At 46.2% G+C, this 27,730-nt stretch overlaps 1 protein-coding gene across 1 annotated transcript in view; it reads right to left on the reverse strand.

Annotated features, from left to right (window-relative positions):
* KANSL1 (KAT8 regulatory NSL complex subunit 1) overlaps positions 1–27,730 on the reverse strand; it is a 1,638,220-nt gene that overhangs the window by 309,121 nt on the left and 1,301,369 nt on the right. Inside the window, exons 9-10 of the mRNA XM_044060463.1 lie at positions 25,094–25,276; positions 24,820–24,971 (exon numbers count right to left, since the gene is read on the reverse strand). Of these exons, the coding sequence (XP_043916398.1) occupies positions 24,820–24,971; positions 25,094–25,276 (335 nt within the window). The remainder of the gene's footprint in view (positions 1–24,819; positions 24,972–25,093; positions 25,277–27,730) is intronic.

A 27,730-nucleotide genomic window follows, 5' to 3' on the forward strand; every position in this document is an offset into this window, starting at 1 on the left:
CATCCAACAGTTTGGCTTTAACATGATCAGGCAAAGATTGCTCCTTAAGCCAAGCATGCCTTCTGAGCACAAACCCAGTAACAGCAACCCCTGCAAGACGCATCTAATGAATCAAATCCACATTGCAAAGTATCTTTTCCAACCTGTTTAGCAGAATGCATTAAATCCTGTAATTATTTTAAGCACAGCCAGGAATCAACATAATTTTCTGTTTAAGCAATCCAATAACATGTTGTTGATACTTTAACATATTAAACTGGCAGTTTAAAGCCCTAATGGCCAAGGCTGCTGAAGTGTAAACCTTCTTACTCCATCTATCCAGCGCCCTTTTGTCTCTATCAGAAGGGATAGGATTTTTAGCAGTAGAAGCCTTAATGCCCTTGGGTCCCTGTGAAATAGTCTCTGGATCCACAATAGGATTTTTAAAAAAGAACTTGTGTGAATCAGGAACCCTGTAATATGTCAGTTTTCTGGGAGCAGGAGGCAAAGAATCAGGGGCCAAACTAGATTCCGAAAAAGCAACGTCGTCTAGTACAGGAGTTATAGCTAAAGGCCTATGCTGAGGCAGGAGTAAGAAATCCCTAAGCCTCTTTTTTGAATCGGAAAAATCCTGGCTTTCTCAGTGGAAATGCTCCCTTCGAGTATGTAAGGTTTCACCAAAAGAAAAATTCTCTGCAGGGGAAGCAGAGGGAACAGAGTCCTCTGCACCAGAATCCTCATAAGTAGATAAGGGCAAATCCAGATCATCAAAAGAATCAGAAAAATCAGAATCCTGGTCAGAAGATTCATAAACAACTTCAGTCCTAGGTCTCTTAGAAGGGGGGAGGTTGGCTTCCCCTGATTAGAGTTATAAGATCTTCAGCCATTTTTATCATTTGTTTTTTAGGCATAGAGGCCTGAGCATGCGGCCTGGGCAGCTGTTTCTTAGGCATGGTTCGAGACTTAGGGCTAAATGAAGAAGGAGGCATTGGTTTAATATGCAAGTCCGTAGGCCTGAATACACCCTCAGAAGCCAGTGCCTGCACAGCGGCTCTAGACCCATCCAAGGTAGAGACATCCGCAGGTATCACAGTTGAAGCATCTCGCGGCATACCCGACTCCGAATGGGTCTCAGTAGAGGCCTGCGAATCAGAAGTAGCAGGTATCAGGGGTTGCGAAAGCTCCTCCATGAGTACTGGCGACTGGCTTAGGAGAAGCAGGATTGGCAGCTTTGGACCTCGGCAGACTGTCTCTTGTCTATCTTTGCGTTTTTTTCAGAATCCTGGTAGTCTGATGGCTAACCAATGACATTTCTGGATAATTAAACCAAGAATCGAAATATTTAGAGGTGAAAATAAACAAACAGATAGTGCGTTGATTAAATAATGCACAAAACAGACAGCAAGGTACGTTGTGGTCAGGGCCTAGGCAAGGAATACAGTACAAATGAAAATCTTTGTGAGGTATTTGCTTTCCACAAGTAATGCAATTAACTTTTACTGACATCGGTAAGGAGCAAGAAGTTTCCCCAACGGGGTACTTCGCTTTAGTTGGAAGACTTCGGTTCTGAAACACGAAAACGAAAATTTCAGGAGTCGGCCGACAGACACTTGCGAATTGCTTCTGCTTCGGGCACTGCATGGCATGAAAGACTGATGTAATGACGTCGGCTGCATGTTTTATACCCCTGATGACCTGACTTCATGGAAGAAGGGACAGCAACTGACGCAGGACCCAAGACTTTGTTAATCAGACCGACTGAGGGCTACTAAAAGCAGATAACCCAAATGTAATGACTGCAACAGTGAAACACGAAGAACATCTGATAGTGCATAGAGCCTGCCCTGAAACGTAGATATTTCCTGCAAGATTCCCTTATGGGGATGTGCAGATAAGCTTCTTTTAAGTCTAGGGTGACTAGCCAGGAGTCCTTGGCTAGCACAGGAAGGAGCTGGAGTGTAAGCATTTTGAATTTTGGTACCACCAGGAAGGTGTTTAGGGATGACAGATCCAGAATAGGGCGCCAAGAGTTCTCTTTCCTGGGTACCAGGAACAGCCTGGAGTAGAAACCCTGTCCCCTTTGCTGTTGCACAGGTTGAATAGCCTTGATACTGAGAAGAGAAAGTACTTGCTTTTGGGCCTCTGTCGACTAGTTTGGAGGAAGGTCAAGCAATCCGCTTGGGGTTGGCAGAGTGTGGAAATAGAATCTGTATCCCTGGGATACAATGTTTAAGACAATACAGTTGTGTACACTTACCATAAATGTAGACGTTAGAGTGTATTCACTGTTGCAGTCATCACATTTGGGTTATCTGCCTGCAGGTAGCCTACAGCCGGCCTGAATACCAGAGTCTTCGGATTTCTGCGTCGGATGCTTCTTCCATGACGTCAGGTCGTCAGGGGTATAAAACATGCAGCAGACGCCATTACATCAGTTTTTTTTGCCTCAGATGTCAGATGCCCCCACAAAGGGAAGCAATTATATATGTTACACCTCCATGAAAAAGCAAATACACGAGAAAGCTTAAAACAAGAAGCAAAGGTAGAGCCAAGAGAAGTCAGGGGGCTGGAGAGAGGGCAACCAGGACTGTAACAGTGAATACCCTAACATTTACATTTATGTTAAGTGTAAAAACTGTACTATCTTCATGTTTCACTGCTGCAGTCATTACATTTGGATAGACTCCCAAAGCTAAGGATGGGAGGAGGAATTTAGATAGCATTAGGACCAGCTATAAGGCACTGCAAGACTGCACTACAGTGAAACACGAAGAACATCCCTTTTTGAGCTGGAAGGGTGTTGAAAGAATATATGTATCCCTGGGACACTGTTGAAAACCCAGCGGTCGTTGGCAATGGTGGCCCAGGTGCTTGCGTGAAAGGAGAGTTTTCCTCCCAGGGATAAGTGAAGGTGGGCAGAGGGAGGTGGTGGGTGAGGAGAGTCACTGAGTTCTTACCATAAGGGTGTGGCTTGGAACTCCCTGTTTTTGAAGTGGAGGAAGTCCACTGTTTAGATCTCTGCATTGCTGTCTGGGGGTCTGCTTCTACGGGGTCTGGGCTGAACTGGTCTGGTGGGAGCAGGAAAGGAGCAGTGTTTGGAGGGGCAATCCCTGCTAAACCTGGGTGGCTGGACCTTTAAGAAGTCCTCAACTATCTGCATAGAATTTGCTTTTTCTTCCTTTAAGACCTCTTCTGCCTTAGTGACAAATAAGTTGTCACTGTAGAAGGGGGCAAGGAAGCAGGTGCCAGAGTTTGGGTCGTCTGTTTCTTGGGTGTGGTTCGGACTCTGGGCCTAAGAAACTTGGTAGTTTTTGAAAGAATGTTAGATGCGAAAATAGTAGTCTGTTTGTGCAGAGAATCGGTAGTTCGAAGGACTTCCTCGGAAGCCGGTGCCTGCTCAGCAGCTCCGGATCCATCCAAGGGAGAGACAACCACAGGATCCTTAGTTGAAGAGGAGTTTTGCGGCATACCGAACTATGAAAGGGTCTCGGTAGCGGCCTGCGAATCCACAGAAGTGGGCATTAGGGGCTACGAAAGCACCTCACTGAGGACCAGAGAACTGATGACTACGTTAACGGAAGTGTTGTCGGTAGGTTTGGACCAGTGCGGGCTGTGTCTGTCTTTATCTTTACATCTGCTGACGGATGGCTTACCGAAGCCATATCGGAATTCGAGGACTACAAGAGAAAATATCTAGCTACAATAACATCCCGACGACCTATAGTTCTGGCTTTGAACAAAGCACAGAAGCAACAGCAGGGGACATTGTGGTATGGGCCAAAGCAAGTGACGCAGTAAGAATGAAAGTCTCGGTGTGGTATTTGTTTTCCACAGGTGAAAATTGACAACTTTTTCTGACATCGGTTAGTGCAAAAAAAAAAAAAAAAAAAAGAAAAATCCCCAACGGCGTACTTAGCTTAAGACTTCAGCTTCAATTCGAAAGAAACTCGGGTAGCGGCCGACCAGCACTCGTGCAAACTGCTTCTGCTTTGGGCTCCGCGGCAAGAAAGACTGACAATGGCATCGGCTGCCTTACTTTATACTACTGACGACCTTACGTCAGTCCTGAAGAGATAGCAACCGACGCAGAAATACCAAGCCTCTGGTATTCGGGCCGGCCAAGGGCTAGCCTGGCAGGGATAACCCAAATGTGATGACTGCAACAGTGAAATACGAAGAACATCCATTCCATTTTGATGTTCTCGGATCATTTCCACCGAGGCCTGGGCATACAGCATACCTATTTGGGAAAGAAAAACTGCCCTTTGGTTTGTGTGAATGTCTAGGAAACCTGATGGTTTCAAAGGCTGCTTGAATTTGAGTTTGTAGCCCCTTGCTATAAAGGTTTGCACCCACTGGTCTGAAGTAATGAGTGACCAATTCCCTTGGAATAACGCTAGCCTTCCATGAAGTCTGGGACAGGGGCAGTAATGGAGGGACAACTATTATGGATATGTTGAGACTATTCCCTTTCAGGGGTGTGTGGTTCTGAACTCTCCGGCCTAAAAGTTTCTGAATGCCATTGCCTTGGTCTTTGGTGCTCTCTCTCTGGCTCCTTTCCTTGCATGGCCCCCTCTGCCTAAGATCGTGAGGGAAAGGACCAATACTTAGAAGGGTAGTTTCTAGTGAAATGTGGGGATTTGCATATACAGAAAACCTTTAAACAGTCTACACAGACTTGGACTTTTTTTTTTTTTTTTGGAGCACAGCCTCTGCTTTAAGGCCAAATAGGAATTCCTTGTCCAAGGGGGCTTCCAAGAGGTTAGATATGACATGCCCTGGGAAGGACTGGTTATTCAACCATGCATGTCTTCTAATGTAGCTGCAGCCCTGCTAGCGGCTTCCACAGCATCATACTCACAGCAAAGGGGATGTTTTGCTATCTGGAAGCTGGAACTGCAAAGCTCCAGCAACTCCCTAGAGAGCTTCTTGCTCATCTGATCCAGTAAAGTCTGCAGGTACTTTAGGTACAACAACTTAACACTGTTCTCCACTATATCTACTTTTTGGGGGACCAAAAAGATTCTGGTGTAAAATTTTTTTTTCTTTCTGTGGTGGAAGCACTGGTTACATATCTGCTTGCAACTTGTGGAGGAGTACTGGAAAATACAGATGTGTCTGGTCTGTGTGTGTCTAAAAGGAAAATGATTTTCGCCAATACACAATGCACTAAAGGCGGAAATCCTGATGGTGACTTTCTGGGGATTTAGCACAGTTCATCACAAAAAAACATGCTAACTTTAAACTAAGCAAAACAATATCAGAAGAGATACCCCCAAAAGCAAACAGCACTGTGACAGAAAGTTCAGCATAAACAGCATAGATAATATGCTCAAATGTGGTAAAAGGAAAAATGGGGAAATTGTGCGCAATGCCTTTCTATAACGGGTTTCCAGACTGAATATTTGGGTCTGCAGAAGGGATTCCAAAGACCTGGAAGGTTATGCTATAAAGTCTGTACTGAATTCCCCTTCATTATGGATGATACTGCAGTGATCTCTACGATAAAAAATAGATAATTCTTGGAAAGTAATATGACAAATGTACACTTTGCTCAACTGCTAATCTATGGTAATACACACTCAAGATGGCAGTTTGAAAGAATGAACAAATCATCTGAGGTACAATGCAACAATGATGGGGCAAAAAGGCAATAAGGTGGGGCACAAACTGAATTTCCATTTTCTGCAAGCTGTGTGATTCTCATTTGCATATCTAATTTCAGGTAGGTGAAAGGGAAGCAACCCCCCCCCCAAAAAAAGCTAACTGCACATTTTGCCCAGTTCTGTTTAAACATCTGTAGAATTTTAATGCAGTGCTTCCAATCTGGGACTTCTTTACTGTATCAGTAAACGTTCCACATATAAACACTTTTTAATACCCTTCAGTAGTACAATGCAGTTTTGAGGTACTAACTTAGAACTGAACCTCTTCACTGACTTCCATAAACTAACAATCTGAAAGAAAAAGTACAGCTGTGTATACTTAACATTAATGTAGATGTTAAGAGTGTATTCACTGTTGTACTCATCACACTTGGGTTATCTGCCTGCAGGTAGCCCTCAGTTGGCCCAAATACCAGAGAATTAGTATTTCTGCGTCGGTTGCTGATGCTACAGGTCTGACGTCAGGCAGTCAGGGGTATAAAAAACAGGCAGCCAAAGCAGTTACATCAGATTTTCTTGCCCCAAATGACAGGAACCCCCCAATAGGGAGCTAAGCTCTGGTAGAAAAAAATCACCACCAGTAAAAAGTAAATACCAGTACCCCTGCAAGGGGCGAGTAGTATACACAGAGAAAAGAGAGAGAGAAGGGGGCTGGAGGGAGGGAAACCAGGACTGCAACAGTGAATACACTAACAGCTACATTTACAACTGTACTATGTTCTTCGTGTTTCACTGCTGCAGTCATCACACTTGGGTTGATTCCCAAAGCTGCAGAAAGGGTGGAGGTAGTCAAGAAGTGTTTGGGCTGGCTATATGCCCTGCAGGACTGCAGTTCCAAAACCCGCCCTGGATTTGGGAAATATAGGCAGGTGGTAATGCTTGGTGAATGTGAGTGTGTACAGAAGTCCAGGTAGCAGCCTCCAGAATGCCTCTGGTAGGGACTCCAGTGGTAGGGACTCCCCTGAGGAATGCTGTAGAGGTAGAAGTTGCCCTAGTAGAATGTATTCTGACTCACTGAGGGATTGGTTTCCCATGGTGTTTGTAGCAGAAATGGATACAGTGTGCTATCCATTTGGAAACTGTCCGTTTTGAAATGGCCTTGCCCTCTGCCCCTGGTGCAAAACTGAGTAATAACTGGTCAGATTTCCTGAAGGGCTTAGTCCTATCCAGGTAGAATCTGAGCTGTATGTGCACATACAAGGAGTGAAGGATCCTTTTCCCTTTATTTTGAGGATTAGGAAAGAAGGTTGGCAAATGTACAGATTGGCTGAGAGCCACGCTGGACACCACTTTGGGCATAAATGAAGGATTAATCCTGAAGGAGACCCTGTCAGCATGAAAAATAAAAAGTTATGTACCTACCATAACGTTCCATGTTAGTTGTCTTCTTCTCGCCTTCTTTCTTGCTGGTTGGGTTCGGCTCCGACTCTGCCATCTACAAAAGCAAGAGAGCTGTTTACTGGCTCGAGGCATCCTCATATCCCATGATGCCTGGCACTAGATACCCAGATCTCGTTTGGTAAGTCTAACTGCAGACATAAAAAGAAAGGAATCCTATACTATAATGCATAAACCCTACCACAGAGGCTACTAGGCAGAGAGGAATAGCCAGAGAAGACTCAGCCAGTGAAAAACCATAAGGAACTCTTCTCGGTCTACTAGGACAGGGTGATGGAGGGTGGGACGCAAGAAAGAAGGCGAGAAAAAAACCCAACATGGAACGTTATGGTAGGAACATAACTTCTTTATGTTACGTTGTCTATCTCGCCTTCATTCTTGCTGGTTGGGACAGCGTCCCTAGCACCTAAAATGCTGGGTGGCTCATCAGAACAAACTCTTCAGAACAGTGGAACCAAAATCAGCTCTGCTCCTGGAAACCATATCCAACTTATAATGCGAAATGAAAGTATGTGGGTTGGCCCACGTAGCCGCAGCACAAATAGATTCCATGGGCAACCTAGCCTGAAAGGCCACAGGAGTGGCTAAAGCTCTGGTGGAGTGACATTTTGGTTTAACAGGCAATTCTTTACTCCTCAGTTGATAAATGTGATGATGATAGTCAACCACCTGGATAAGGTTACTTTTGAAAATGGAAGACCTTGTTTACCCTCTGCATAGGAAAGGAAAAGCTGGTCCGATTTTCTCATGTCCTTAGTTCTATGCAAATAAAAGCGTAGTTGCCTGTGAACATCTAACTGATGCAATTTATATTCCGCCCAGTTGGAGTGGTTGGGAAAAAACACAGGAAGGTCAGTGGACTGATTCAAGTTATTCTCAGAAGAGACCTTAAGAAGGAAGGATTAGTCCTGAGAGCAACCCTGTCATTGTGGAACATTAGGTACGGAGGACGGATACAAAGAGCCTGAAGTTCCTAAACTCTTCTGGCTGAAGTAATCGCTACCAGAAAGGGTTTTCCAAGATAAAAACTTCAAAGAACATAATGCTGCAGGTTCAAAGGGGGGCAAAATTAGAGAAGCTAGAATCAAATTTAGATCCCACGGAGGTGGAGGATCTCTCACTGGGGGCCTGAGCAGAGTGGTCCCTTTGAGAAAGGCTTTACACAGCTTATGAGACATGATATTATTTTCCGACAGGCCAATGTGAAAATTTGAAATTGCAGCTAACTGAACTCTAATTGCAGCGGAAGCGGACCCAGCATGAAAGAGTACCGCAAGAAATTCCAAAATGTGGTGTACAGGGGGCTGAAAAGGGGTCTACACTCTTAGCCTCTGCCCAGGAAGAAAAACGTTTCCACTTACTTGTGTAAGTTTTTCTAGTCGTAGACTTGTGCGATAAAATAATTTCGCGCACAGAGGGGGAGATATCAGGAAGCCTGGCTAAAGCTGGAAGTGGAGCAACCAAGCAGTGAGCTGGAGAGATTGCAGGGATTGGTGCAGCCCGCCCGATTGATGGATCAGAAGGTCTAGAACTGGATCCAGAGTCTAAGGCTGCTTGAGAAGATGATGATGCAGGAACGGGAACCATATTTGTCGAGGCCAGTAAGGAGCAATGAAGACAATTTTGCAGCCCAATACGGTAGCTTTCTGTATTAGCTTCGGGATTAGGGGAAAGGGAGGGAATACATACAGAAGTCCCTGAGGCCAATCGTGGACTAGAGCGTCCCTGGGGAATGTCCGGGAAGTGGAAGGAGAGAGAAAAAATTGCTGCAGTTGCTGTTGAAGGGGGTGGCAAAAAGGTCGCATCAAGGTTGGCCCCATTTGCGGAAGATTTGGTCCGCCACTACCTGATTCAGAGACCACTCGTGAGGCATGAGAATTGCTGTGCTTAGCCTGTCTGCTATGACACTGGATCTCCCAGGGATGTGCGTTGCCATCAGAAACCGTTGGGAAGTGATCACCCACTGCCAGAGTCTGAGTGCTTCTCGACATAGGGGGTAGGACCAGGTTCTGCCCTGTTTGTTGATGTACCACACTACTGACATATTGTCCGTTTGAACTGCAATGGTCCCGGTAGGAAGAGAGTCCTGAAGAGCTTGCAACTCTAAAAGCACGGCCCTCATCTCCAAGACGTTTATATGCAGATGGTACTCGTGAGGTTGCCAGGTGCCTTGGACTGTTCTGCCCTGATAATGCCCCCCCCCACCCGATCAGGGAGGCATCCGTGGTGACCGTAGCAACTGGAGGGGGGGGGAGGGGAGTACAAATGGTCTGCCCTGGGGCAGTGATGTGGAGACCATCCACCACGCAGGGTGCTTTTTGTATGCTTCTGTGATCATAATCATGTGAGACATGGGGAGCTGCTGGAAGGACCATTGGGTGAAAAGAAGCCACTGGAGAATCCTCATGTGAAAACGAGCTAGAGGAACAAGTATGATCGCTGCTGCCATTAGACCCAGAGTTTGGAGGACGAACCTGGCTTGAATTCTTTTGCATCCTAAAAAGACCTGCACATGTTGGCGAATGACTAAAACCCTGTCTGGTGGAAGGCTGGCTGACATGTCTTTTGTGTTTAAATTTGCGCCTATAAAGGTTTGAAATTTATTGTGCTACCTAGTCTGGAGCAAGTCTGGATAGTGTAGTCTCTGGCACGCAGAAGGTGATGCCTGGTGGTAGCAGTGAGGAACCAGTAGTCTAGATATGGAAACACCAGGAATCCTTGCCGTCTCAGGTGCGCGGTAACTACTGCCATGCATTTGGTGAACACCCTGGGGGCTGTGGTGAGACCAAAGGGCAGAGCTCTGAACTGATAATGGCTGGCTCCCAGCTGGAAGCGAAGGAACCTTCTGGAGCGTCTGTCCATTTTGATGTGGTAGTATGCATCCTGAAGATCTATAGAGCACATCCAATTGTCCTGACCCAGAAAGGGTAAAATGGACTATAGCGTGACCATCCGAAACTTTGTTCTTTGTACAGACCTGTTTAGTCTGCTGAGATCCAGAATGGGTCTCCAGTTTCCTGTCTTTTTTGGTACCAAAAAGAACCTTGAGTAAATTCCAGATCCTTGCTGGTCTGCTGGGACTTGCTGGATGGCCCTTTTTCTTAGCAGTTTTGAAACTTCTTAAACTGCTTGATCCCTTAGATTGGGTGGAACATCTGGTAGGGACTTGTTTAACAATAAGGGAGTGCGAACAAAGGGAATTTTGTAGCCTCCGGATATAACAGACTGTACCCATTTGTCTGGTGTTATGTCTTGCCAGGCTCTTGGGTACAGCGATAATCTTCCCCCGACTGCCTCCAGAGGTGGGCAGCCGGGCAACCCTTCAGGGATGCTGGAAGGGCTTGTCAAAGAAGGATTCTCTGCTGCCCTGGTTTTGCGGACCCCCTCTGCCACGAGGGCGGCGTCTGTTATTGTTCCCTCCTCTGCCCCTGGATGGGAACTCACCACGTGTGTCCGGCAAGTCTCCATGGATTTCCGGAACCACATCTTTCCACTCTTCTGACCCTTGGGATATGGTCTGGAAGGAGTGGAAAAACGGACTCCCACGGCAGAGTGTCTTGCCTTCCTGCTCACACCTGGTAGGGGTGTGCCCGCGGCTCTACTCGCACCTCTGGCTGCATAAGAAATGAGCCTCATGGAGGAGTTCGCCACTGAATTAAGAGTCGCCAGCTGGGAGGCAGCCTTAGCCTGGGCCCACTCAGCTGATGGATCTTGGAGGGCATCTCCAAGCTCTTTAAGGAGATCCTTTTGAAGACGGGTAGTGGCACAAACAATTCAGAGACCTCATGGAAAAGGTCACTGAAGAGAACATCCTCTTCCCATATCTGTCCATTGTCCTGGACTCCTTGTTAGGGGGATGGACAGATGAAGTTTCAGTCAACTCCTTCTTTGTGGCCGCTGCTACCACCATGGCATCAACGGGAACACCTTTTGTCAAAAACTGTTTATCCTGTAGTGCAGTTATAAATTTAGCGGGTCTTCTGGGGGTTGGTCCCACTGTGTCTGGAGCTGACCACGCCTTCCGAGCCACCACAGACATCAGTGAGTCGAAAGGCGGAGACAACCAGGAGGTGGAAGGCCGGGATCCAAACGCATCCAGGAATACAGACTCATCCTCGGAAGGGCTCAGGGTAGTCCAGTTCCCCCTCTGCCTAAGCATCTCAAGGATGTCTGAGAAGGAGACATCTTCAGAGGGGGATCTCGGGGACCCTTCCGAATCCTCTAAGTCGGTATCTGATGTGAGACTCAGGGGAGTCAACATGCTTCCTCTTGCATTTCCTCTTACGAGGTGGCTCCTCTGAATGATCAGGGGAGGCCTCGGAAGAGAAAGATACACCCAAAGGGGTGACCTGGAGCGTTGGTTCCCCACGCTTGGGGTCTGGAGGAGGGGCAGAGGCAGACAGGCATCATAGGGGGAGGAGCCGATGGGGATGATCGTGGGGCTGACTCAGGGGCCAGCACACTCCTCATGACCTCGAAGACATCCCTGCTCGGATGCTGAGAAAGCTCTGGTTCCGAAGAGATCGGAATCCCTCTCCACACTGAGGGGGAAGGCTCCGAAGCCGATGTAGGAGCTGAGCTCACCTGCGCCGAAGCTCCTAGGGGGAGAATGGGGTCGGACAAGGGTCCGATGCCACTCGCCCCCTCGGAGCCGACGAGGGAGTCTCGGCACCCAGATCCTTCCAAGGACGGTACCAAGGACGTGATCGGAGCAGACGACGAAACCGAAGGAGAAGGTATCGGTGCCGACGGTTCCACGACTCGAACCCCAACGAACTCCGGCTCCGAACTCAAGGGAGGAGTCGGAGGAGCAATAACTGCAGACATGGACGGAGCCGACCCCTGATGAGGGGGGCTGGACAACATTTTTGCTAGGGTCTGCGATTTCAACAGCCTACGTCGTGATCTGAAAGCCTTGATGACTGAGAAGAGTGGGAGGACCGATGACTGCGCACCGATTGGAGCAGAGGAGACCTCGGAGCCAAGCATATCGACTCCAGGGAGGGAGACATAGAGCTCTTTCGACTCCCCGACGGCTCCGAAGTGCGTGTCGGAACTGACTGGGAGACGGGCACATCGGTTCCGGCCGGAACCAAGGCAGAAGGAGTAGCTTCACCCAATGACGGCTCCAAACTGGGAGCCGAAGATTTAGGTGGCTTGGAGGACTTCACGGGCTGAGCCTTAGCCGGTGAATCCTAGGGCTTAAGTAAACCCCGTAGGATTAACTTATTCCTACGCTCCTGCAGGACTCTTGGGCTGAAAGCATGGCAAACCGAACAAGAGTCCTGCAGGTGCACAGCGCCCAGACAATAGACACAAGAAGTGTGACCATCTGTCAGAGACATCATCTGACAGCATGAGTCACACTTCTTGAATCCGGACACCTTAGCATCTTTGGATATACCTAAGGAAGTTACACCAAATACACAAAAATTTTAGGATATAATAACTATCACACACAATTACCACAACCAAAAAAAAACAGCCAAGAAATGGACAATATCCTATGCTACCAACAAACAAATAAGACTAAATTAGGTAAATACTATTTTTTTTTTTAAAGGAAAAAAGCTTAGCCTCCAACTTAAACGGCTACTTAAGGAAGAGAGTGGGGGGGGGGGGGGGCTCTCTAACTAAAACGAGTTTTCTGACGGGGAGGGGAAATAGGTACAGCAAAGATATCCTAAGAAAGATTGTAACTACAACTAACAATCTACACTAAAACCCGAATAGTTTTGGTCAAAAAACAGATAAAACAATGAAAATATATGACCTGAGCCACTAAGACAACCTCGCAGCAGAAGCGGCAAACGAGATCTGGGTATCTAGCGCCAGGCATCATGGGATATGGGGAGGCCTCGAGCCAGTAAACAGCTCTCGAGCTTTTGAAGATGGCAGAGTCGGAGCAGAGGATCGGCTCCGAACCCAGCTAGCAAGAATGAAGGCGAGATAGACAACTTAACATTGAAGGGTTCCATGGCCATAAGTGCTTGTAGCTCAGACAATCTTCTCGCTGAAGTGATGGCCAGGAGCAATGCTGTTTTCCAAGAGAAGAATTTTAAGTCTGCTGATGCTGCAGGCTCAAAAGGGGGTAGTATGAGCTTTTCCAGTACAAAGTTAAGGTCTCAAGCAAGGGTGGGTACTTTCCTTGGTTGCCTTAAGTTGTTTGCGCCAAATGAGCAGAGGTATGAATCTTAATGGAGGAGAAGGACAGGCCTCTGTGGAGTAGATCCGCTAAGTAATCCAGGATTAGAGGTAGGGACGGCAGAATTGTGTCCTCTCCTCCTTTAGATTAAATCCATGAGCAATACATTTTCCACTTAGCATAGGATTTCCTTGTACTGGGTTTTCTGGCTATCAGAATGACGTCCAGCACCTGCTTGCTTAGGCTGATCACTGGGGGAGAATTCAAGGAATATGCCAGGCTGCAAGATTTAGGGTTTGCAAGTGCAGATGCTAAATCTGTCCCCCCTGCTCAGTGAGCAGGGTCGAGCTCTGGGGTAGGTGCCAGGGTGGTACTCGTGACAGGCTGTGCAGGAGTGGGTACCAGTGCTGGCGTGGCCAGACCGGGGCAATCAGAATTGTCCTTGGTCTGTCCTGTCTTATCTTGAGCTTCCAGGATTGTCCCTGGTGGGGACCCCCCCCTGAGAAATGCTGTAGAGGTTGAAGTAGCTCGAGTGGAATGAGTTCCGATCCCCAAAGGGGTAGGTCTTCCATGGTGCTTGTAGCAGAAATGGATGCAGTGTGCTTAACATACTCTTGGCCTTAGAAACTCACTAGTTTTAGACAGAACTGAAGATGCAAAAGAAGTCATCAGTTTGGGTCGAATATGGGTAGAGAGAAGAACTTCCTCAGAAGCTGGTGCCTGCTCAGCAGCTCAGGACCCATCCAAGGTAGAGACATCCACAGGTTCCGTAGTCGAAGAGTCTCGTGGCATACCGGAATCTGAAGAGGTCTTGGTAGAGGCTTGCGAATCCATTGAAGTGGCCATCGAGGGCTGCGAACGCCCCTCACTGAATACCGGCGAACTGGCGACTACCTTAACAGAAGCATTGTCGGCAGTTTTGGACCTGTGCGATGTGTGTCTCTTTATCTTTATGTTTTTTCGGAGGATCGGTAGTCGGATGGCTTACTGAAGCCATTTCAGAATACAAAACTATTCAGTGACAATAAGGGCCCGACGATAAATAGTTTGGGCGTTGAACAAGGCGCAAAACCGACAGTGAGGTAACATCGTGGTCTGGGCCTAAACAGGTGACGCAGTAAGAATGGAAATCTCGGTGTGGTATTTGCTTTCCACAGGTGAGACAATTGTTAACTTTTTCTGACATTGGTTAGAGTAAAAAAAAGGATCCCCAACGGGGTATTTAGCTTTAAAAGACTTGAGGATGATTCAATTTGGAAATGAAAACTCAGGTAGCGGCCGACCAAAACTCGTGCTAAAGTACAGTTGTGTACACTTGCCATAAATGTAGATGTTAGAGTGTATTCACTGTTGCAGTCATCACATTTGGGATATCTGCCTGCATTTAGCCCTCAGTCGGCCTGAATACCAGAGTCTTGGAATTTCTGTGTCGGATGCTGTGGCTTCTTCCATGACGTCAGGATGTCATGGGTGTAAAACATGCAGCAGATGCCATTACATCAGTTGTTCTTGCTCCAAATGTCAGGAGCCCCCAAAATAGAAAGCAATTACATGGTGTGGCACACCGCCAGCAAAAAGCAAATACCAATGATATAAGGTATGCCAAACAAAAAGGATAGGTAAAAGTAAAGAGACGTCAGGGGGCTGGAGGGAGGGTAACCAGGACTGCAACAGGTGAATACACTCAAACATCTACATTTATGGTAAGTGTACACAACTGTACTATGTTCTTCGTGTTTCACTGTTGCAGTCATCACATTTGGGTTGACTCCCAAAGCTGAGGATGGGTGGAGGCAGTCAAGAAGCATTAGGGCTGGCAAGCAGGCCCTGTAAGACTGCTGTAGCAAATCCAGCTCTGAATTTAGGAAAGCTAGTCAAGTGGTAATGCTGGGCGAAGGTGTACAGATCTCCAGGTTGCAGCTTCCAGGATGTCCCAGGCAGGAACTCCCCTGAGAAATGCTGTAGAGGTTGACGTAGCCCTAGTGGAATGTGTTCGGATCCCATGTGGGGAAGGTTTACCATTATGTTTGCAGCAGAAATGGATGCAGTGTGCTATCCATGTAGAAATGGTTTGCCCTCTGCCCCTGTAGCCAAACAGGCTAGCAGCTGGTCAGGCTTTCAGAAAGGTTTAGCCCTGTCCAGATAGAACCTAAACTGCATGTGCACGTCTAGGGAGTGCAGGATTCTTTCCCCTGTATTGAGGACTAGGGAAAAAGGTTGGCAAATGAATGGATAGGTTTAAAGCCACACTAGATACCACCTTTGGCATAAATGATGGGTTAGTCCTGAGGGAACCCTGTCCGCATGGAAGATAATTAAGAGTTCCACGGCCACAACGGCCTGCAATTCAGACACTCTTCTTGCTGAAGTGATGGCTAAGAGAGAAGCTGTTTTCCAGGAGGGGAATTTTAACTCTGCTGAAGCAGCAGGTTCAAAGGGTGGAAGCGTAAGTTTTTTTCCAATTCAAAGTTAAGGTCACAGGCTGGAGTGGGAGTTCTCCTGGATAGTCTTAAATTTCTGGCTCCTCTCAAGAACTGTTTGACCAGAGGATGAGAGAAGAGGGGTGGGCTCAGTATTATAATCAGCTGAGATGGCAGAGGCGTGAATCTTAATTGAAGAGAAGGATATGCCTTTGTGGAACATTTCTGTTAAGTAACCTAGTATATGAGGTAAGCTGGCACATCTGTGTCTATTCCTTGAGACTGGCTCCAAGAACAGTATCTTTTCCACTTTTCTGAATAGGATTTTCTAGTAGTAGGCCTTTTTTCCTTAAGGAAGACATCCAGCACCTGTTTACTGATGGTTCAGGGGATGAACCAGGCTGCTAGGTTCAGGGTTTGTAACTGATGATGCAAAACCTGGTCCTCCTGCTAGGGACAGCAGGGAGGGGGGGCTGAGGCAGATGCCAAGATGGAAGTATTGTCAGACTGCGCAAAGGTGGGTACCAGTGCTGGCGTGGCCAGTCTGGTGCAATCAGGATTGTCTTTGGCTTGTCCTGTTTGATCTTTAGTAGAACCTTCGAGAGGAGGGGCTGAGGGGGAAAAGCACAGATTGAGAGGTTTTCCCATGTAAAGGACAGAGCATCCACTTTCCATGCTTGGCTGTGGGGAGTTCTGGTGCAATATTTGCTCAACTGAAAGTTCTGAGGGGAAGCGAAGAGGTCCACCTCTGGTGCCCCCAACATGTGGATAAGCAGCTTGAATGATATGGGTGCCAGTTTCCACTCGTGCTGGTCCATTAGATTTCTACTCAAGTCATCTGCCAGTGAATTTAGTTTGCCTGGCAGGAATTGAGCTTGTAGGTACACTTGGTTGCTCAAGGCTGTCCCCCCCAGAGCCATGGCTAACCCACAGAGTGGGTAGGAATGGGTTCCACCCTGCTTGTTTATGTAACACAACTGTGGTGTTGTCTATCAATAGTTGGCCTGGAAGAATAAGGTGTTTGAAGGCTGTCAGAGCATTCTGTACAGCTAACATTTCTTTTTGATTGATATGCAGGTGCATTTGCTTTGGGCTCCATTTGTCCTGCCATGTGAGCCCCCCATACAAAGTCTGATGCGTCTATTAGGGTTTGGGCAGCAGGGGACAGAGTGAAAGGGAGTCCCTTGTTGTGGTAGCAGGCCTCTGCCCACCAAAGAAACTCTGCCCTTAGGTAAGGAATGACAGGAATCATTGTTTCCAGGTCCGGAGAAAGTTGACACCAGAGACTTTTTAAGTACCACAGAAGTTTCCTCATATGCAGTCTATCATGGAATTAGAATGCAAGAGGCCATAAAACCCTATGGCTTTCAGTATTTTTCTTGCAGATAGCTGGGTTTTGGTGGCCAGCAAATTGAAGTAGTTTGTCAAATACATTTGTTTTTCTGGAATGAGGAATGCCATCTGGGAAATTGTATTCAAGCTTGCTCCCAGGAATACAATCTGTTGGCTGGGTACCTGATGTGATTTATTTTCATTGATGGTGTACCCCAGTGAGGTTAGAAGTCTCTTTACAAATGTCAGGTGCTGGAGTAGCAATTCCTGACTGTCTGCCTGAATCAGGCAATCGTGCAGGTATGTGTAAAATTGAATTTTTCTCAGCCTGCAATATGCAATGGCCGGAGCTAGGTATTTTAAAGCCCTGATGGCAAGAGTAGCAGAGGTGTGTATCTTCTTACCCCATCTATTTAAAGCCCTAGAATCCCTGTCCGAAGGGGTACGGCTTTTGGCTATTGCAGCCTTAATGCCTTCAGGTCCCTGGGAAATGGTCTATGGATCCGCAGTACGATTCTTATAGAGAAACTTGTGGGAGTCAGGTACTCTGTAGTACCTGTCAGGATTCCTGGCCGCTGGAGGCAAGGTACAAGGGGGTAAGGCTGGATCCCAAGAAGACATCCAAGACCGCCAGAACAGGGGGTATAGCTAGAGGCCTGTGCTGAGGCAAGTCTAAAAATTCTCCGAGTCTCTTTTTGGACTGTGGGTAGTCCTGGCATTCCCAACGGAAATGTTCTCTTAAGGTATGCAAGGTTTCACCAAAGGAAAAGTCTTCTGGAGGGGAGGCAGATGGGATGCAATCATCTGAATCCTCATAGGTAGATAAGGGAATGTCCTGGTAATTAGAGGGATGAGTCATCAGGCTCATGGTCTGTAGAATCAGAAGGAAAATCAATCCTTTGTCTCAGAGGGGGAAGGCGGACTTCCCCTAATTAAAGTTATTAGGTCTTCAGCCATTCTAAGCATTTGTTTCCATGGCATGGGAGCTTGAGCAAGCGCTTTAGTGGGTTTTCTAGGCGAAGTGCGAACTCTGGGCCTGAAAAACTTGGTAGTTTTAGTAAAAATGTCTGTTTAATATGCTCAGAAGGTTGGAATACACCCTCAGAAGCCGGTACCTGCACAGCGGCTCCGGAACCATCCAAGGTAGAGACATCCGAAAGATCCATAGTCGAAGAAGCAACTCGCTGCATACCGGACTCCGAAAGGGTATCAGCAGAGGCCTGCGAATCTGTAAAAGCGGGTATCAGGGACTGCGAAGGCAACTCACTGCGTACCGGCCTATGCGGTCTTTATCCTTGCATTTCTTCAGAAGATTGGTAGTCAGATGGCTTATCAAAACCATTTTGGAACACAGAGGACAAGAACAAAAGAATTTAGCTACAAAAACAGCCAGATGACAAATAGTTCGGGCATTGAACAAGGCACAAAACTGACAGCAAGGAACATCGTGGTCTGGGCCTAAAAAGATGGCGCAGTAAGAATGATAACCTCTGAGGTATTTGCTTTCCACAGGCCAGACAATTAACTTTTTCTGACATCGGTTAGAGCATGAAAAATGGATCCCCAACAGGGTACTTATCTTTTTGAAGACTTCAGGTCTGAAACTCGAAAAACGAAAATTTCAGGAGGCGGATGACCGGCACTTGCGAACTCCACGGCAAGAAAGACTGATGTAATGGCGTCAGCTGCATGTTTTATACCCATGACGTCCTGACGTCATGGAAGAAGCGACAGCATCTAACTCAGAAATTCCAAGACTCTGCTATTCAGGCAGACTGAGGGCTACCTGGAGGCAGATAAGCCAAATGTGATGACTGCAACAGTGAAACACGAACATCTGCTTCAGGCTCCTCAGCAAGAAAGACTGATTTAATGGCGTCGGCTGCCTGTTTTTACACCTCAGATGACCTGACGTCAGATCTGGAGCGAAAGCAACCGACGCAACAATACTAAGTCTCTGGTATTCAGGACCACTGAGGGCTACTGGCAGGCAGATTACCCAAGTGTGATGACTGCAACAGTGAAACATGAAGAACATCCTCTGTGCCAATTAAAACCCAATTCCTAAAACAGACATGCTGTAAAAAAGTGAAGTCTATAAAAATGAAGGTAGAACATGGTAGGTCAAAGCTTTGTCCAGTCTCACTGCATAGCCACAGCATAACCAAACGTTAAATTATGCCTTTAAACATGCACAAGTTTTGATACAGAACTTGCAGATTTTTTAATCTGACAGCAGTAAGACTTCTCCTGAAGTACCTCTAAGTACAGTTATGTACACTTACCATAAATGTAGATGTTAGTGTATTAACTGTTGCAGTCATTACATTTGGGTTATCTGCCTGCAGGTAGCCTTCAGCTGGCCTGATCATCAAAGTCTTGGGTCCCGTGTCGGATGCTGTTTCTTCTTCTATGATGTCAGGTAGTCAGGGATATTAAAGCATGCAGCCGACGCCATTACATCAGTTTTTCTTTCCCCAGATGTCAGTTGCCCCCATAATGGGAAGCAATTATACACAAGGTTACACCTCCAACAAAAAGCAAATACACCAGAAAGCTTAAATACAGTAAACAAGAAGAAAGGTATAGCCAATAGAAGTCAGGAGGCTGGAGGTAGGGTAACCAGGACTGCAACAGTGAATACACTTGAACATCTACATTTATGGTAAGTGTACAGAACTGTAATATGTTCTTAGTGTTTCACTGTTGCAGTCATTACATTTGGTTAGATTCAAAAAGCTAAGGAAGGGAGGAGGCAGTTAGAGAGCATTAGGAGCAGCTATTAAGCCCTGCAAGACTGCAGTGGCAAAACCAGCTCTTGATTTAGAAAAAAAAGGCAAGTGGTAATGCTTGGTGAAGGTATGTACAGAGCTCCAGGTAGCAGCTTAAAGGATGTCCCTGGTAGGAACACCTCTGAGAAAGGCTGTTGAAGTAGATGCAGCCCTGGTGGAATGTGATCTTATCCCCTGTGGGGTAGGTTTTCCATGGTGCTTATAGCAGAAATGAATGCAACGGCCTATCCACTTAGAAATGGTTTGCTTTGAAATGGCCCTCCACTCTGCCCCTGCAGCAAAGGCAACTAAGCAGCTGTTCACTTTTCCCAATAGGCTTAGTCCTGTCCAAATAAAATCTAAGTTGTCTGTGCACGTCCAAAGAGTGCAGTATTCATTCTCCTTTGTTCTGTTGATTAGAAAAGAAGGCTGGCAAATGAATGGACTGATTAAGGGCCACACACTAGATACCACCTTAAGCATAAAGTAAGGATTGGTACTGAGGGACACCCTGCCTGCATGGAAGATGATGATGGGCTCCACTGCCATAAAGGCCTGTAATTCAGACACTTTTCTAGCTAAAGTGGAACTCTGCAGTTGTAGCTGGCTCAAAAGGAGGCAGAGTGAGCTTTTCCAATGCAAAGTTAAGGTCCCAGGCTGGAGTAGGGGACTCTCCTGTGTGGTCTTAAATTTTTGGTCCCTCTGAGGAATTGCTTCAGCAGGGGGTGAGAGAAAAGGGGTGGGCTCAGTATTGTGATGTGCTGAAATGGCTGAGGCATGAATTCTAATAGATGAGAAGGAAAGGCCCCTGTGGAGCATCTCTGTTAAGTACTGAAAAATATGCAGTAAGCTGGGCACTGTTGTGCTCATCCCATGAGGTTCAGGGTTTGAAGCTGAGGGTGGAGAATCTGGCCCTACTACTGGGACAGCAGGGAAGGGGGGTCTGAGAGAGGTGCCATGGTTCCAGCAGTAACATACTGCGCAAGAGGGGGTACAAAAGTGCTGGCGTGGCCATTCTGGTGCAATGAGAATTGTCCTTGGCTTGTCCTGTTTGATCTTTAGCTGAACATTCGAGAGGAGAGGCAGAGGGGGAAAGGGTACAAGTGGGTTCCCCCCTGCTTGTTTATGTACCATATAATAGTGGTGTTGTCTGTCTTTACCAATAATTGGCCTGGAAGAATATGGTCCTTGAAGGCTGTCAGAGAATTCTGTACAGCTAAGATTTCTTTTTGATTGATATGCAGGTGCATTTGAATCTAGTTCCATTTACCCTGAATGCACTGCCCTGCCAAGTGAGCCCCCCATGCAGAGTCTGATGAGTCTGTTTGGGTGGCAGGGGGTAGAGTGAATGGCAGTCCCTTGCTGTGGTAGCAGGCCTCTGCCCAGCAAAGAAACTCTGTCTTTATACAAGAAATGATAGGAATCATTGACTCCAGGTCCTGAGAATGTTGACATCATAGGCATAGGCTTTTTAGATAACATTGTAGTTTCCTCATATGCAGTCTTGCATATGGAATTAGTAGGATGCAAGAGGCCATGAACCCCAGAGCTTGCAGGATTTTACTTGCAGATAGCTGGGTCTTTGTGGCCAGTAGTTTGAAGAAGGCTATCAAATAAACTTGTTACTCTGGCGTGAGGTAGGCCATCTGGGAAGTTGTGTTCAAACTTGCTCCCAGGAATACAATTTGTAGGCTGGGTACTAGGTGAGATTTCTTTTCGTTTAAGGTGTACCTCCAGTGAGGTTAGCAGTTTCTTTACAAATGCCAGATGATTTAATAGTATGCCCCAGCTTTCTGCCTGAATCAGACAATCTTCCAGGTATGGGTATATTTGAATATTTCTTTGCCTGTAGAATGCAATGACTGGAGCTAGGCACTTTGTGAATACCCTGGGCGCAGTAGATAAGCCAAAGGGCAGTGCAGAGAACTGATAGTGCATGTAGCCTGCTCTGAAGCGTAGGTATTTTCTGCAAGATTCCCTTATTGGGATGTGCTGGTAAGCTTCCTTTTAAGTCCAATGTTGCCAACCAGGCATTTTTGCCTAGCATGGGAAGCAGCTGATAAAGAGTTAGCATTCAGAATTTTGGGATTACCAAAAATGTGTTTAGAATAGACAGGTCCAGGATAGGACGTCAAGAGTTGTCTTTTCTGGGTACCAGGAAAAGTCTTGAGTAAAAACCTTGTCCCCATTCCTCTGCTGGGTCAGGCTGAATAGCCCTGATACCTTGAAGAGAGAGAACCTGCTGTTGAGTCTCTGCCCACTGATTTGGGGGTAGGTCTGGCCAACCGTTTGGGGTTGGTAAGGAGTGGAAGTGGAATCTGTATCCTTGGGAAACTATATTTAAAACCCATTTGTCTTGGGTAATGAGTTTCCAGTTTTTTGCATGCAGGGCAGGGTGATATTTCCCCCTAAGGGAGCAGACAGTTGAGCAGGGCTTGGAAGATTTAAGGTTAAGTCATTGTGACAATTTACCATGGGGGGGTGTCTTACTACTTCCAGCTTTGGAAGTGGGAGCCCCCCACTGCTTAAGCATGTGAGTACCTTGAGACTGTAGCCTAGGTGGTCTGCTGCTCCTGGGTTTGGACTGAGAATGCCTGGAAGAGACAGGAAAGGACCAGTTCTTAGAAGGCCAATGCCTACTATATTTGTGAGGCTGTACTTGCAGAAAATCTTTAACAGTTTGCACAGATTTAGCCTCTTCCTCCATCTTTTTAAGTACTACTTCTGCTTTGTTGCCAAACAGGCGGTCTTGGTTTAAGAGAGCATGCAGTAATTTAGCTTTAACATGATCTGGCAAATTTTGCTCCTTAAGCCAAGCATGTCTTTTAAGAACAGACCCAGTGACAGCAGCCCTGCAAGATGCTTCTAAAGAGTCAAAACCACACCGCGAAGTATGTTTACCAACTTGTTCAGCAGAATGCATTAAATCCTGTAATTCTTTATTTTCAGCACAGTCAGGAATCAACATAATTTTCTGTTTAAGTAGTCCAATAATATGCTGCTGATACTTTAACATATGAAACTGGCAGTTTAAGGCCCTAATGGCCAAAGCAGCAGAAGTGTATACCTTCTTACCCCCATCTGTCCAGGGCCCTGGAATCTCTATCAGAGAGGGTAGGGTTTTTTGGCAGTAGTAGCCTTAATGCCTTTGGGTCCTTGTGAAATTGTCTCTGGGTCCGCAGCAGGATTCTGAAAAAGAAACTTGAGAGAGTCATGTACTCTAATACCCATCAGGTTTCCTGGGAGCATGAGGTAAAGTGTCTGGGGCCAGGCTAGATTCCAAGAAGACATCATCTACAATGTCCAGTACAGGAGGGATAGCTAAAGGTCTGTGCTGAGGTAGGAGTAAGAATTCCCTAAGCCTCTTTTTGGAGTCAGAGTAATCCTGGCTTTCCCAGCGGAAATGCTCCCTGAGAGTCTGCAAGGTTTCACCAAAAGAAACATCTTCTGGAGGGGAAGCAGAAGGTATGGAGTCCTCTGCATCAGAATCCTCATAGGTAGATAAGGGCAAATTCCTGGCCATCAGAAGAAACAGAAATTTCAGAATCCTGATCAGAAGATAAATCAGCTCTAGGTCTCAGAGGGAGAAGGCTGGCTTCTCCTAATTAGAGTAATACTGTATTCAGCCATTCTTATTTGTTTTTTTTAGGCATATGGGCCTTACCATGCGGTTTGGACGTTGGTTTTCTAGGCATGGGGTGAGTTTTAGGCCTTGAAGAAGATGATGGGGTCAGTCTGAAATGCAAGTCCGTAGGCCTGAATACACCCTCAGAAGCCGGTGCCTGCACAGTGGCTCCGGACCCATCCAAGGTGGAGACATCCGCAGGATCCATAGTCTAAGAAGCATTTCTTGGCACACAGGACTCCAAATGGGTCTCAGTAGAGGCCTGCGAATGAATGTGAAGTAGCAGGTATCAGGGGCTGCAAAAGCAACTCATTGAGCACCGGTGAACTGGCGACTAACGGAAGCGTTGTCAGCAGCTTTGGACCTATGCGGTCTGTCTCTGTCTTTATCTTTACGTTTTTTCGGAATGTCGGTAGTTGGTTGGCTTACCGAAGCCATTTCTGGATAATTAAACTGAGTAACGAAATAGCTTGCTGCAAAAGTGGACGGACGACAGAGTTAGAGGACTGAATAAGGCACAAAACTGACAGCGAGGGACGTCATGGTCTGGGCATAAGCAAGGAATGCAGTAGGAATGAAAATCTTTATGAGGTATTTGCTTTCCACAGGTAATACAATTGTTAACTTTTACTGACATCAGTTTAGAGCAAGAAAAAGGATCCTCAATGGGGTACTTAGCTTTTTTGAAGACTTCGGTTCTGAAAATCAAAAACAAAAATTTCAGGAGTCGGTTGACTGGCACTTGCGAACTGCTTCTGCTTCGGGCACCGTGCAGCAAGAAAGATTGATGTAATGAAGTCAGCTGCATGCTTTATACCAGACTACCTGACATCATGGAAGAGACAGTATCTGATGCAGGACCAAAGACTTTGATAATCAGGCCGGCTGAGGGCTACCTGCAGGCAGATAACCCAAATAAAATGACTGCAACAGTGAAACACAAAGAACATCTACAAATTGTTACCTGAAAGGCCATTTGCAAAGCATCAATCAAACATAGGGAAAAAGACTGAATTGAACTGAGAAGGCAATGCAAAAAGAGCTTTTATTTGTTTCATTTTTTTCAAGGAAGCAAGATCAACTAGACATAAAAGCCTATTTCAGCTTTAAAGTCTGGGTTAAGTTATCAGTTCAGTACACTGAAAACGAGATAGACACACATTTAATTCTACAGGAAAGCTTGTAGGTAGCCACAACCATAATCCTCTTCTGGTTGAAGGTAAAGTTTGACAAGTGCAAAGGGATAAAAAATACTTAGGAAAACTGAAATCCTGTAAAACTGGTTTCAAATTTCTTGATCCTTTCTGTGAAAAATCTCTTTATATTCAGTTATAACTTAACAACAAGATCAAGAGCAGTACAAACCTTTTTGCAAAACTGTATGGTGCAAATTCCATCTTGTTATACAAGAGTAACTAGAATGAATCCAAACCTTACTACTACTAAAAGTTAAAACTCTCAAGTCCCAAATGCCAGTACATACCGCTGCTGTGAAGATGCCCATTGCATTAGTACAACTAGGTGTGGAATTCTCAGAAGATGCTGACAGCTGCCGTACCAGGGCATTGTGAATAGGGATGTGCGTGCTGGTTACGGAGAAGCCAGAGTTACTAGTGTCGACTTGACTCCTTGACACTGCATAGATATGACACAGAATTCAGTTATATGACATTACACGTTCAAATGAAGAGAAATGTGTACTTCAAAAGCAAAATTCCTCTAGTAGCACAAGGCAGAATCAGACCAGCAACCCTTACCCTCTGTTCTTTCAGTAGGGTTCTCCAGCAATCGTTTTCGGTAATGTTTATCCTGTCCAAGTGATGTGATAAGTGGCCTTTCAGATTTAGATACTGCCGTTCTTTCTAATTTGGACACAGAGAATAAATCATCTAAGTGCTGCCTTGGAATTCTTTCTGAGCGATTTTTATGGTGAGACAGTTCTAGTTTAAAAAAAAAAAAAGCTTTCAACTCTACACACAGACCATCTTAATTTCTAGCATAACTATTTTTTTTTTTTTTTTTTTAACTAGAAAAGCAATATTACCAATTTTTAGAAACAGTACAACACGGTCCATTCTATGCATTCTCTAGAAAACAATGACAATATCTTGAAGAATACAAAAAAAAAAGTTTAATAATGCGAACAAAATGTATCTGTTTAATGTAAGCTGCAGCTAATGTAGCACAGGGCAGTAGCTATCAAATGGAGGACAGTAGTACTTCGCTTAAGCTCTACACAAGTCCCCCCCCCCCCCAAGACAGACTCAAAAACAGACCTACCAGAGACCTCGAACACAAATACAGCTATTGATCCAAAGGGAATAGATATTGTATTCTAAAGTAGCTAGGTGTTCACAGTCCACTTTACTTTAAGTACAGCTGTGTGCACTTACCATAAATGTAGATGTGCCTGCAGGTAGCACTCAAGTCGGCCCGAATACCAGAGTCTTGGGATTTCTGTGTCGGATGCTGTCGCCTCTTCCATGACGTCAGGTCGTCAGGGGTATAAAACATGCAGCCGATGCCATTACATCAGTTTTTCTTGCCCCAGATGTCAGGAGCTCCCAAAATAGGAAGCAATTACATGGTACGGAACACCTCAAGTAAAAAGTAAATACCAGAGCCATAAGATATGGCCAAAAAGAGGATAGGTAGAAAGCACAGAAGAGTCAGGGGGCTGGAGGGAGGGTAACCAGGACTGCAACAGTGAATGCACTCAAACATCTACATTTATGGTAAGTACACAACTGTAATATGTTCTTCGTGTTTCACTGTTGCAGTCATAATACTTGGGTTGACTCCCAAAGCTGAGGAAGGGTGGAGGCAGTCAAGTAATAATAGGGCTGGCTAGCAGGCCTTTTAAGACTGCTGTGGCAAATCCAGCTCTGGATTTAGAAAAGATGAGTGGTAATGCTTGGTGAAGGTGTGTACAGAACTCCAGGTTGCAGCTTCCAGGATGTCCCTGGTAGGGACTCCCCTGAAAAAATGCTGTAGAGATTAAGGTAGCCCTAGTGGAATGAGTTCTGATCCCCTGTGGGGTTGGTTTTCCGTGGTGTTTGTAGCAGAAATAGATGCAGTGTGCTATCCATTAGGAAATGGCTTGCTTTGAAATGGCCTTGCCCTCTGCCCCTGCAGCAAAGGTGAATACCAGCAGAGTCAGATTTTTTGACAGGCTTAGACCTGTCAAGGTAGAACCTGAGCTGTTTGTGTACCTCGGAGTGCAGGATCCTTTCCCCTTTATTCTGAGGATTAGGGAAAAAGGTTGGTAAATGGATGGATTGGTGTAGAGCCACACTGGATACCACTTTGGACATAAAAGATGGTAAGTGCTGAGGGAAACCCTGTCAGCATGGAAAATAATAAAAGGTTCCACAGCCATTAGTGCCTGTAACTCAGACACTTCTTGCTGAAGTGAAGGCTAGAAGTAAGGCTGTTTTCCAAGAGAGGAATTTTAACTGTGCTGTAGCAGGAGGCTCAAAAAGGGGGAAGTGTGAGCTTCTCTAGTACAAAGAGAAGGTCCCAGGCAGGGGTGGGAGCTCTTCTCGGGGGGTCTTAAACTGTTAGCTCCTCTCAGGAACTGTTTGACCAGAGGGTGAGAAAAGAAGTGTGGCTCAGTATTATAATGAGCTGAGATGGCAGAGACATGAATCTTAATAGAAGAGAAGGATAGGCCTTTGTGGAGCAGCTCTGCTAGGTAATCTAGGATTTGAGGTAAGGTGGGCACGGCTGTGTCCTTTCCTTGAGACTGGCTCCAAGAACAGTATTTTTTCCATTTTTCTGAATAGGATTTCCTAGTACTAGGCCTTCTGGCCTTAAGGATGACATCCAGCACCTGTTTGCTGAGGGTTGCTGCGGGTGTGTATTCAGGGAATAAGCCAGGCTGCAAGGTTCAGGATTTGCAGCTGAGGATGCAAACTCTGTCCCTCCTGCTGGGACAGCAGGGAGCCCCCCTCCCTGACGTAGGTGCCAGGGTGGCACTGCTGCCAGACTGCGTAGGAGTGGGTACCAGTGCTGGCGGGGCCAGTTCGGTGCAATAAGGATAGTCCTTGGTTTGTCCTGTTTGACCTTGGAGTAGTACTTTTGAGAGGAGGGGCAGAGGGGAAAAAGCATAAATTGAGAGGTTTTCCCATGTAAAGGATAGAGCCATCCACTTTCCATGCTTGGCTGTGGGGATTTCTGGTGCAAAATTTGCTCAATTGATGGTTTTGCGGGGAGGCAAAGATGTCCAACTCTGGTGTCCCCACCTGTGGGTTAGAAGTTTGAATGAGTTAGGTTCCAGTTTCCACTCGTGTGGGTCCAGTAGATTTCTGCTCAAGTCGTCTGCCAGTGAATTTTGTTTTCCTGGCAGGACTTGAGCTTGCAGATGCACTAGGTTGGCTCAAGGCTGTGTTCCG

The sequence above is a fragment of the Protopterus annectens genome, chromosome 2.part0, assembly GCF_019279795.1.
Source record: "Protopterus annectens isolate FY-2018-M chromosome 2.part0, PAN1.0, whole genome shotgun sequence".
NCBI classification, from domain to species: Eukaryota; Metazoa; Chordata; order Ceratodontiformes; family Protopteridae; genus Protopterus; species Protopterus annectens.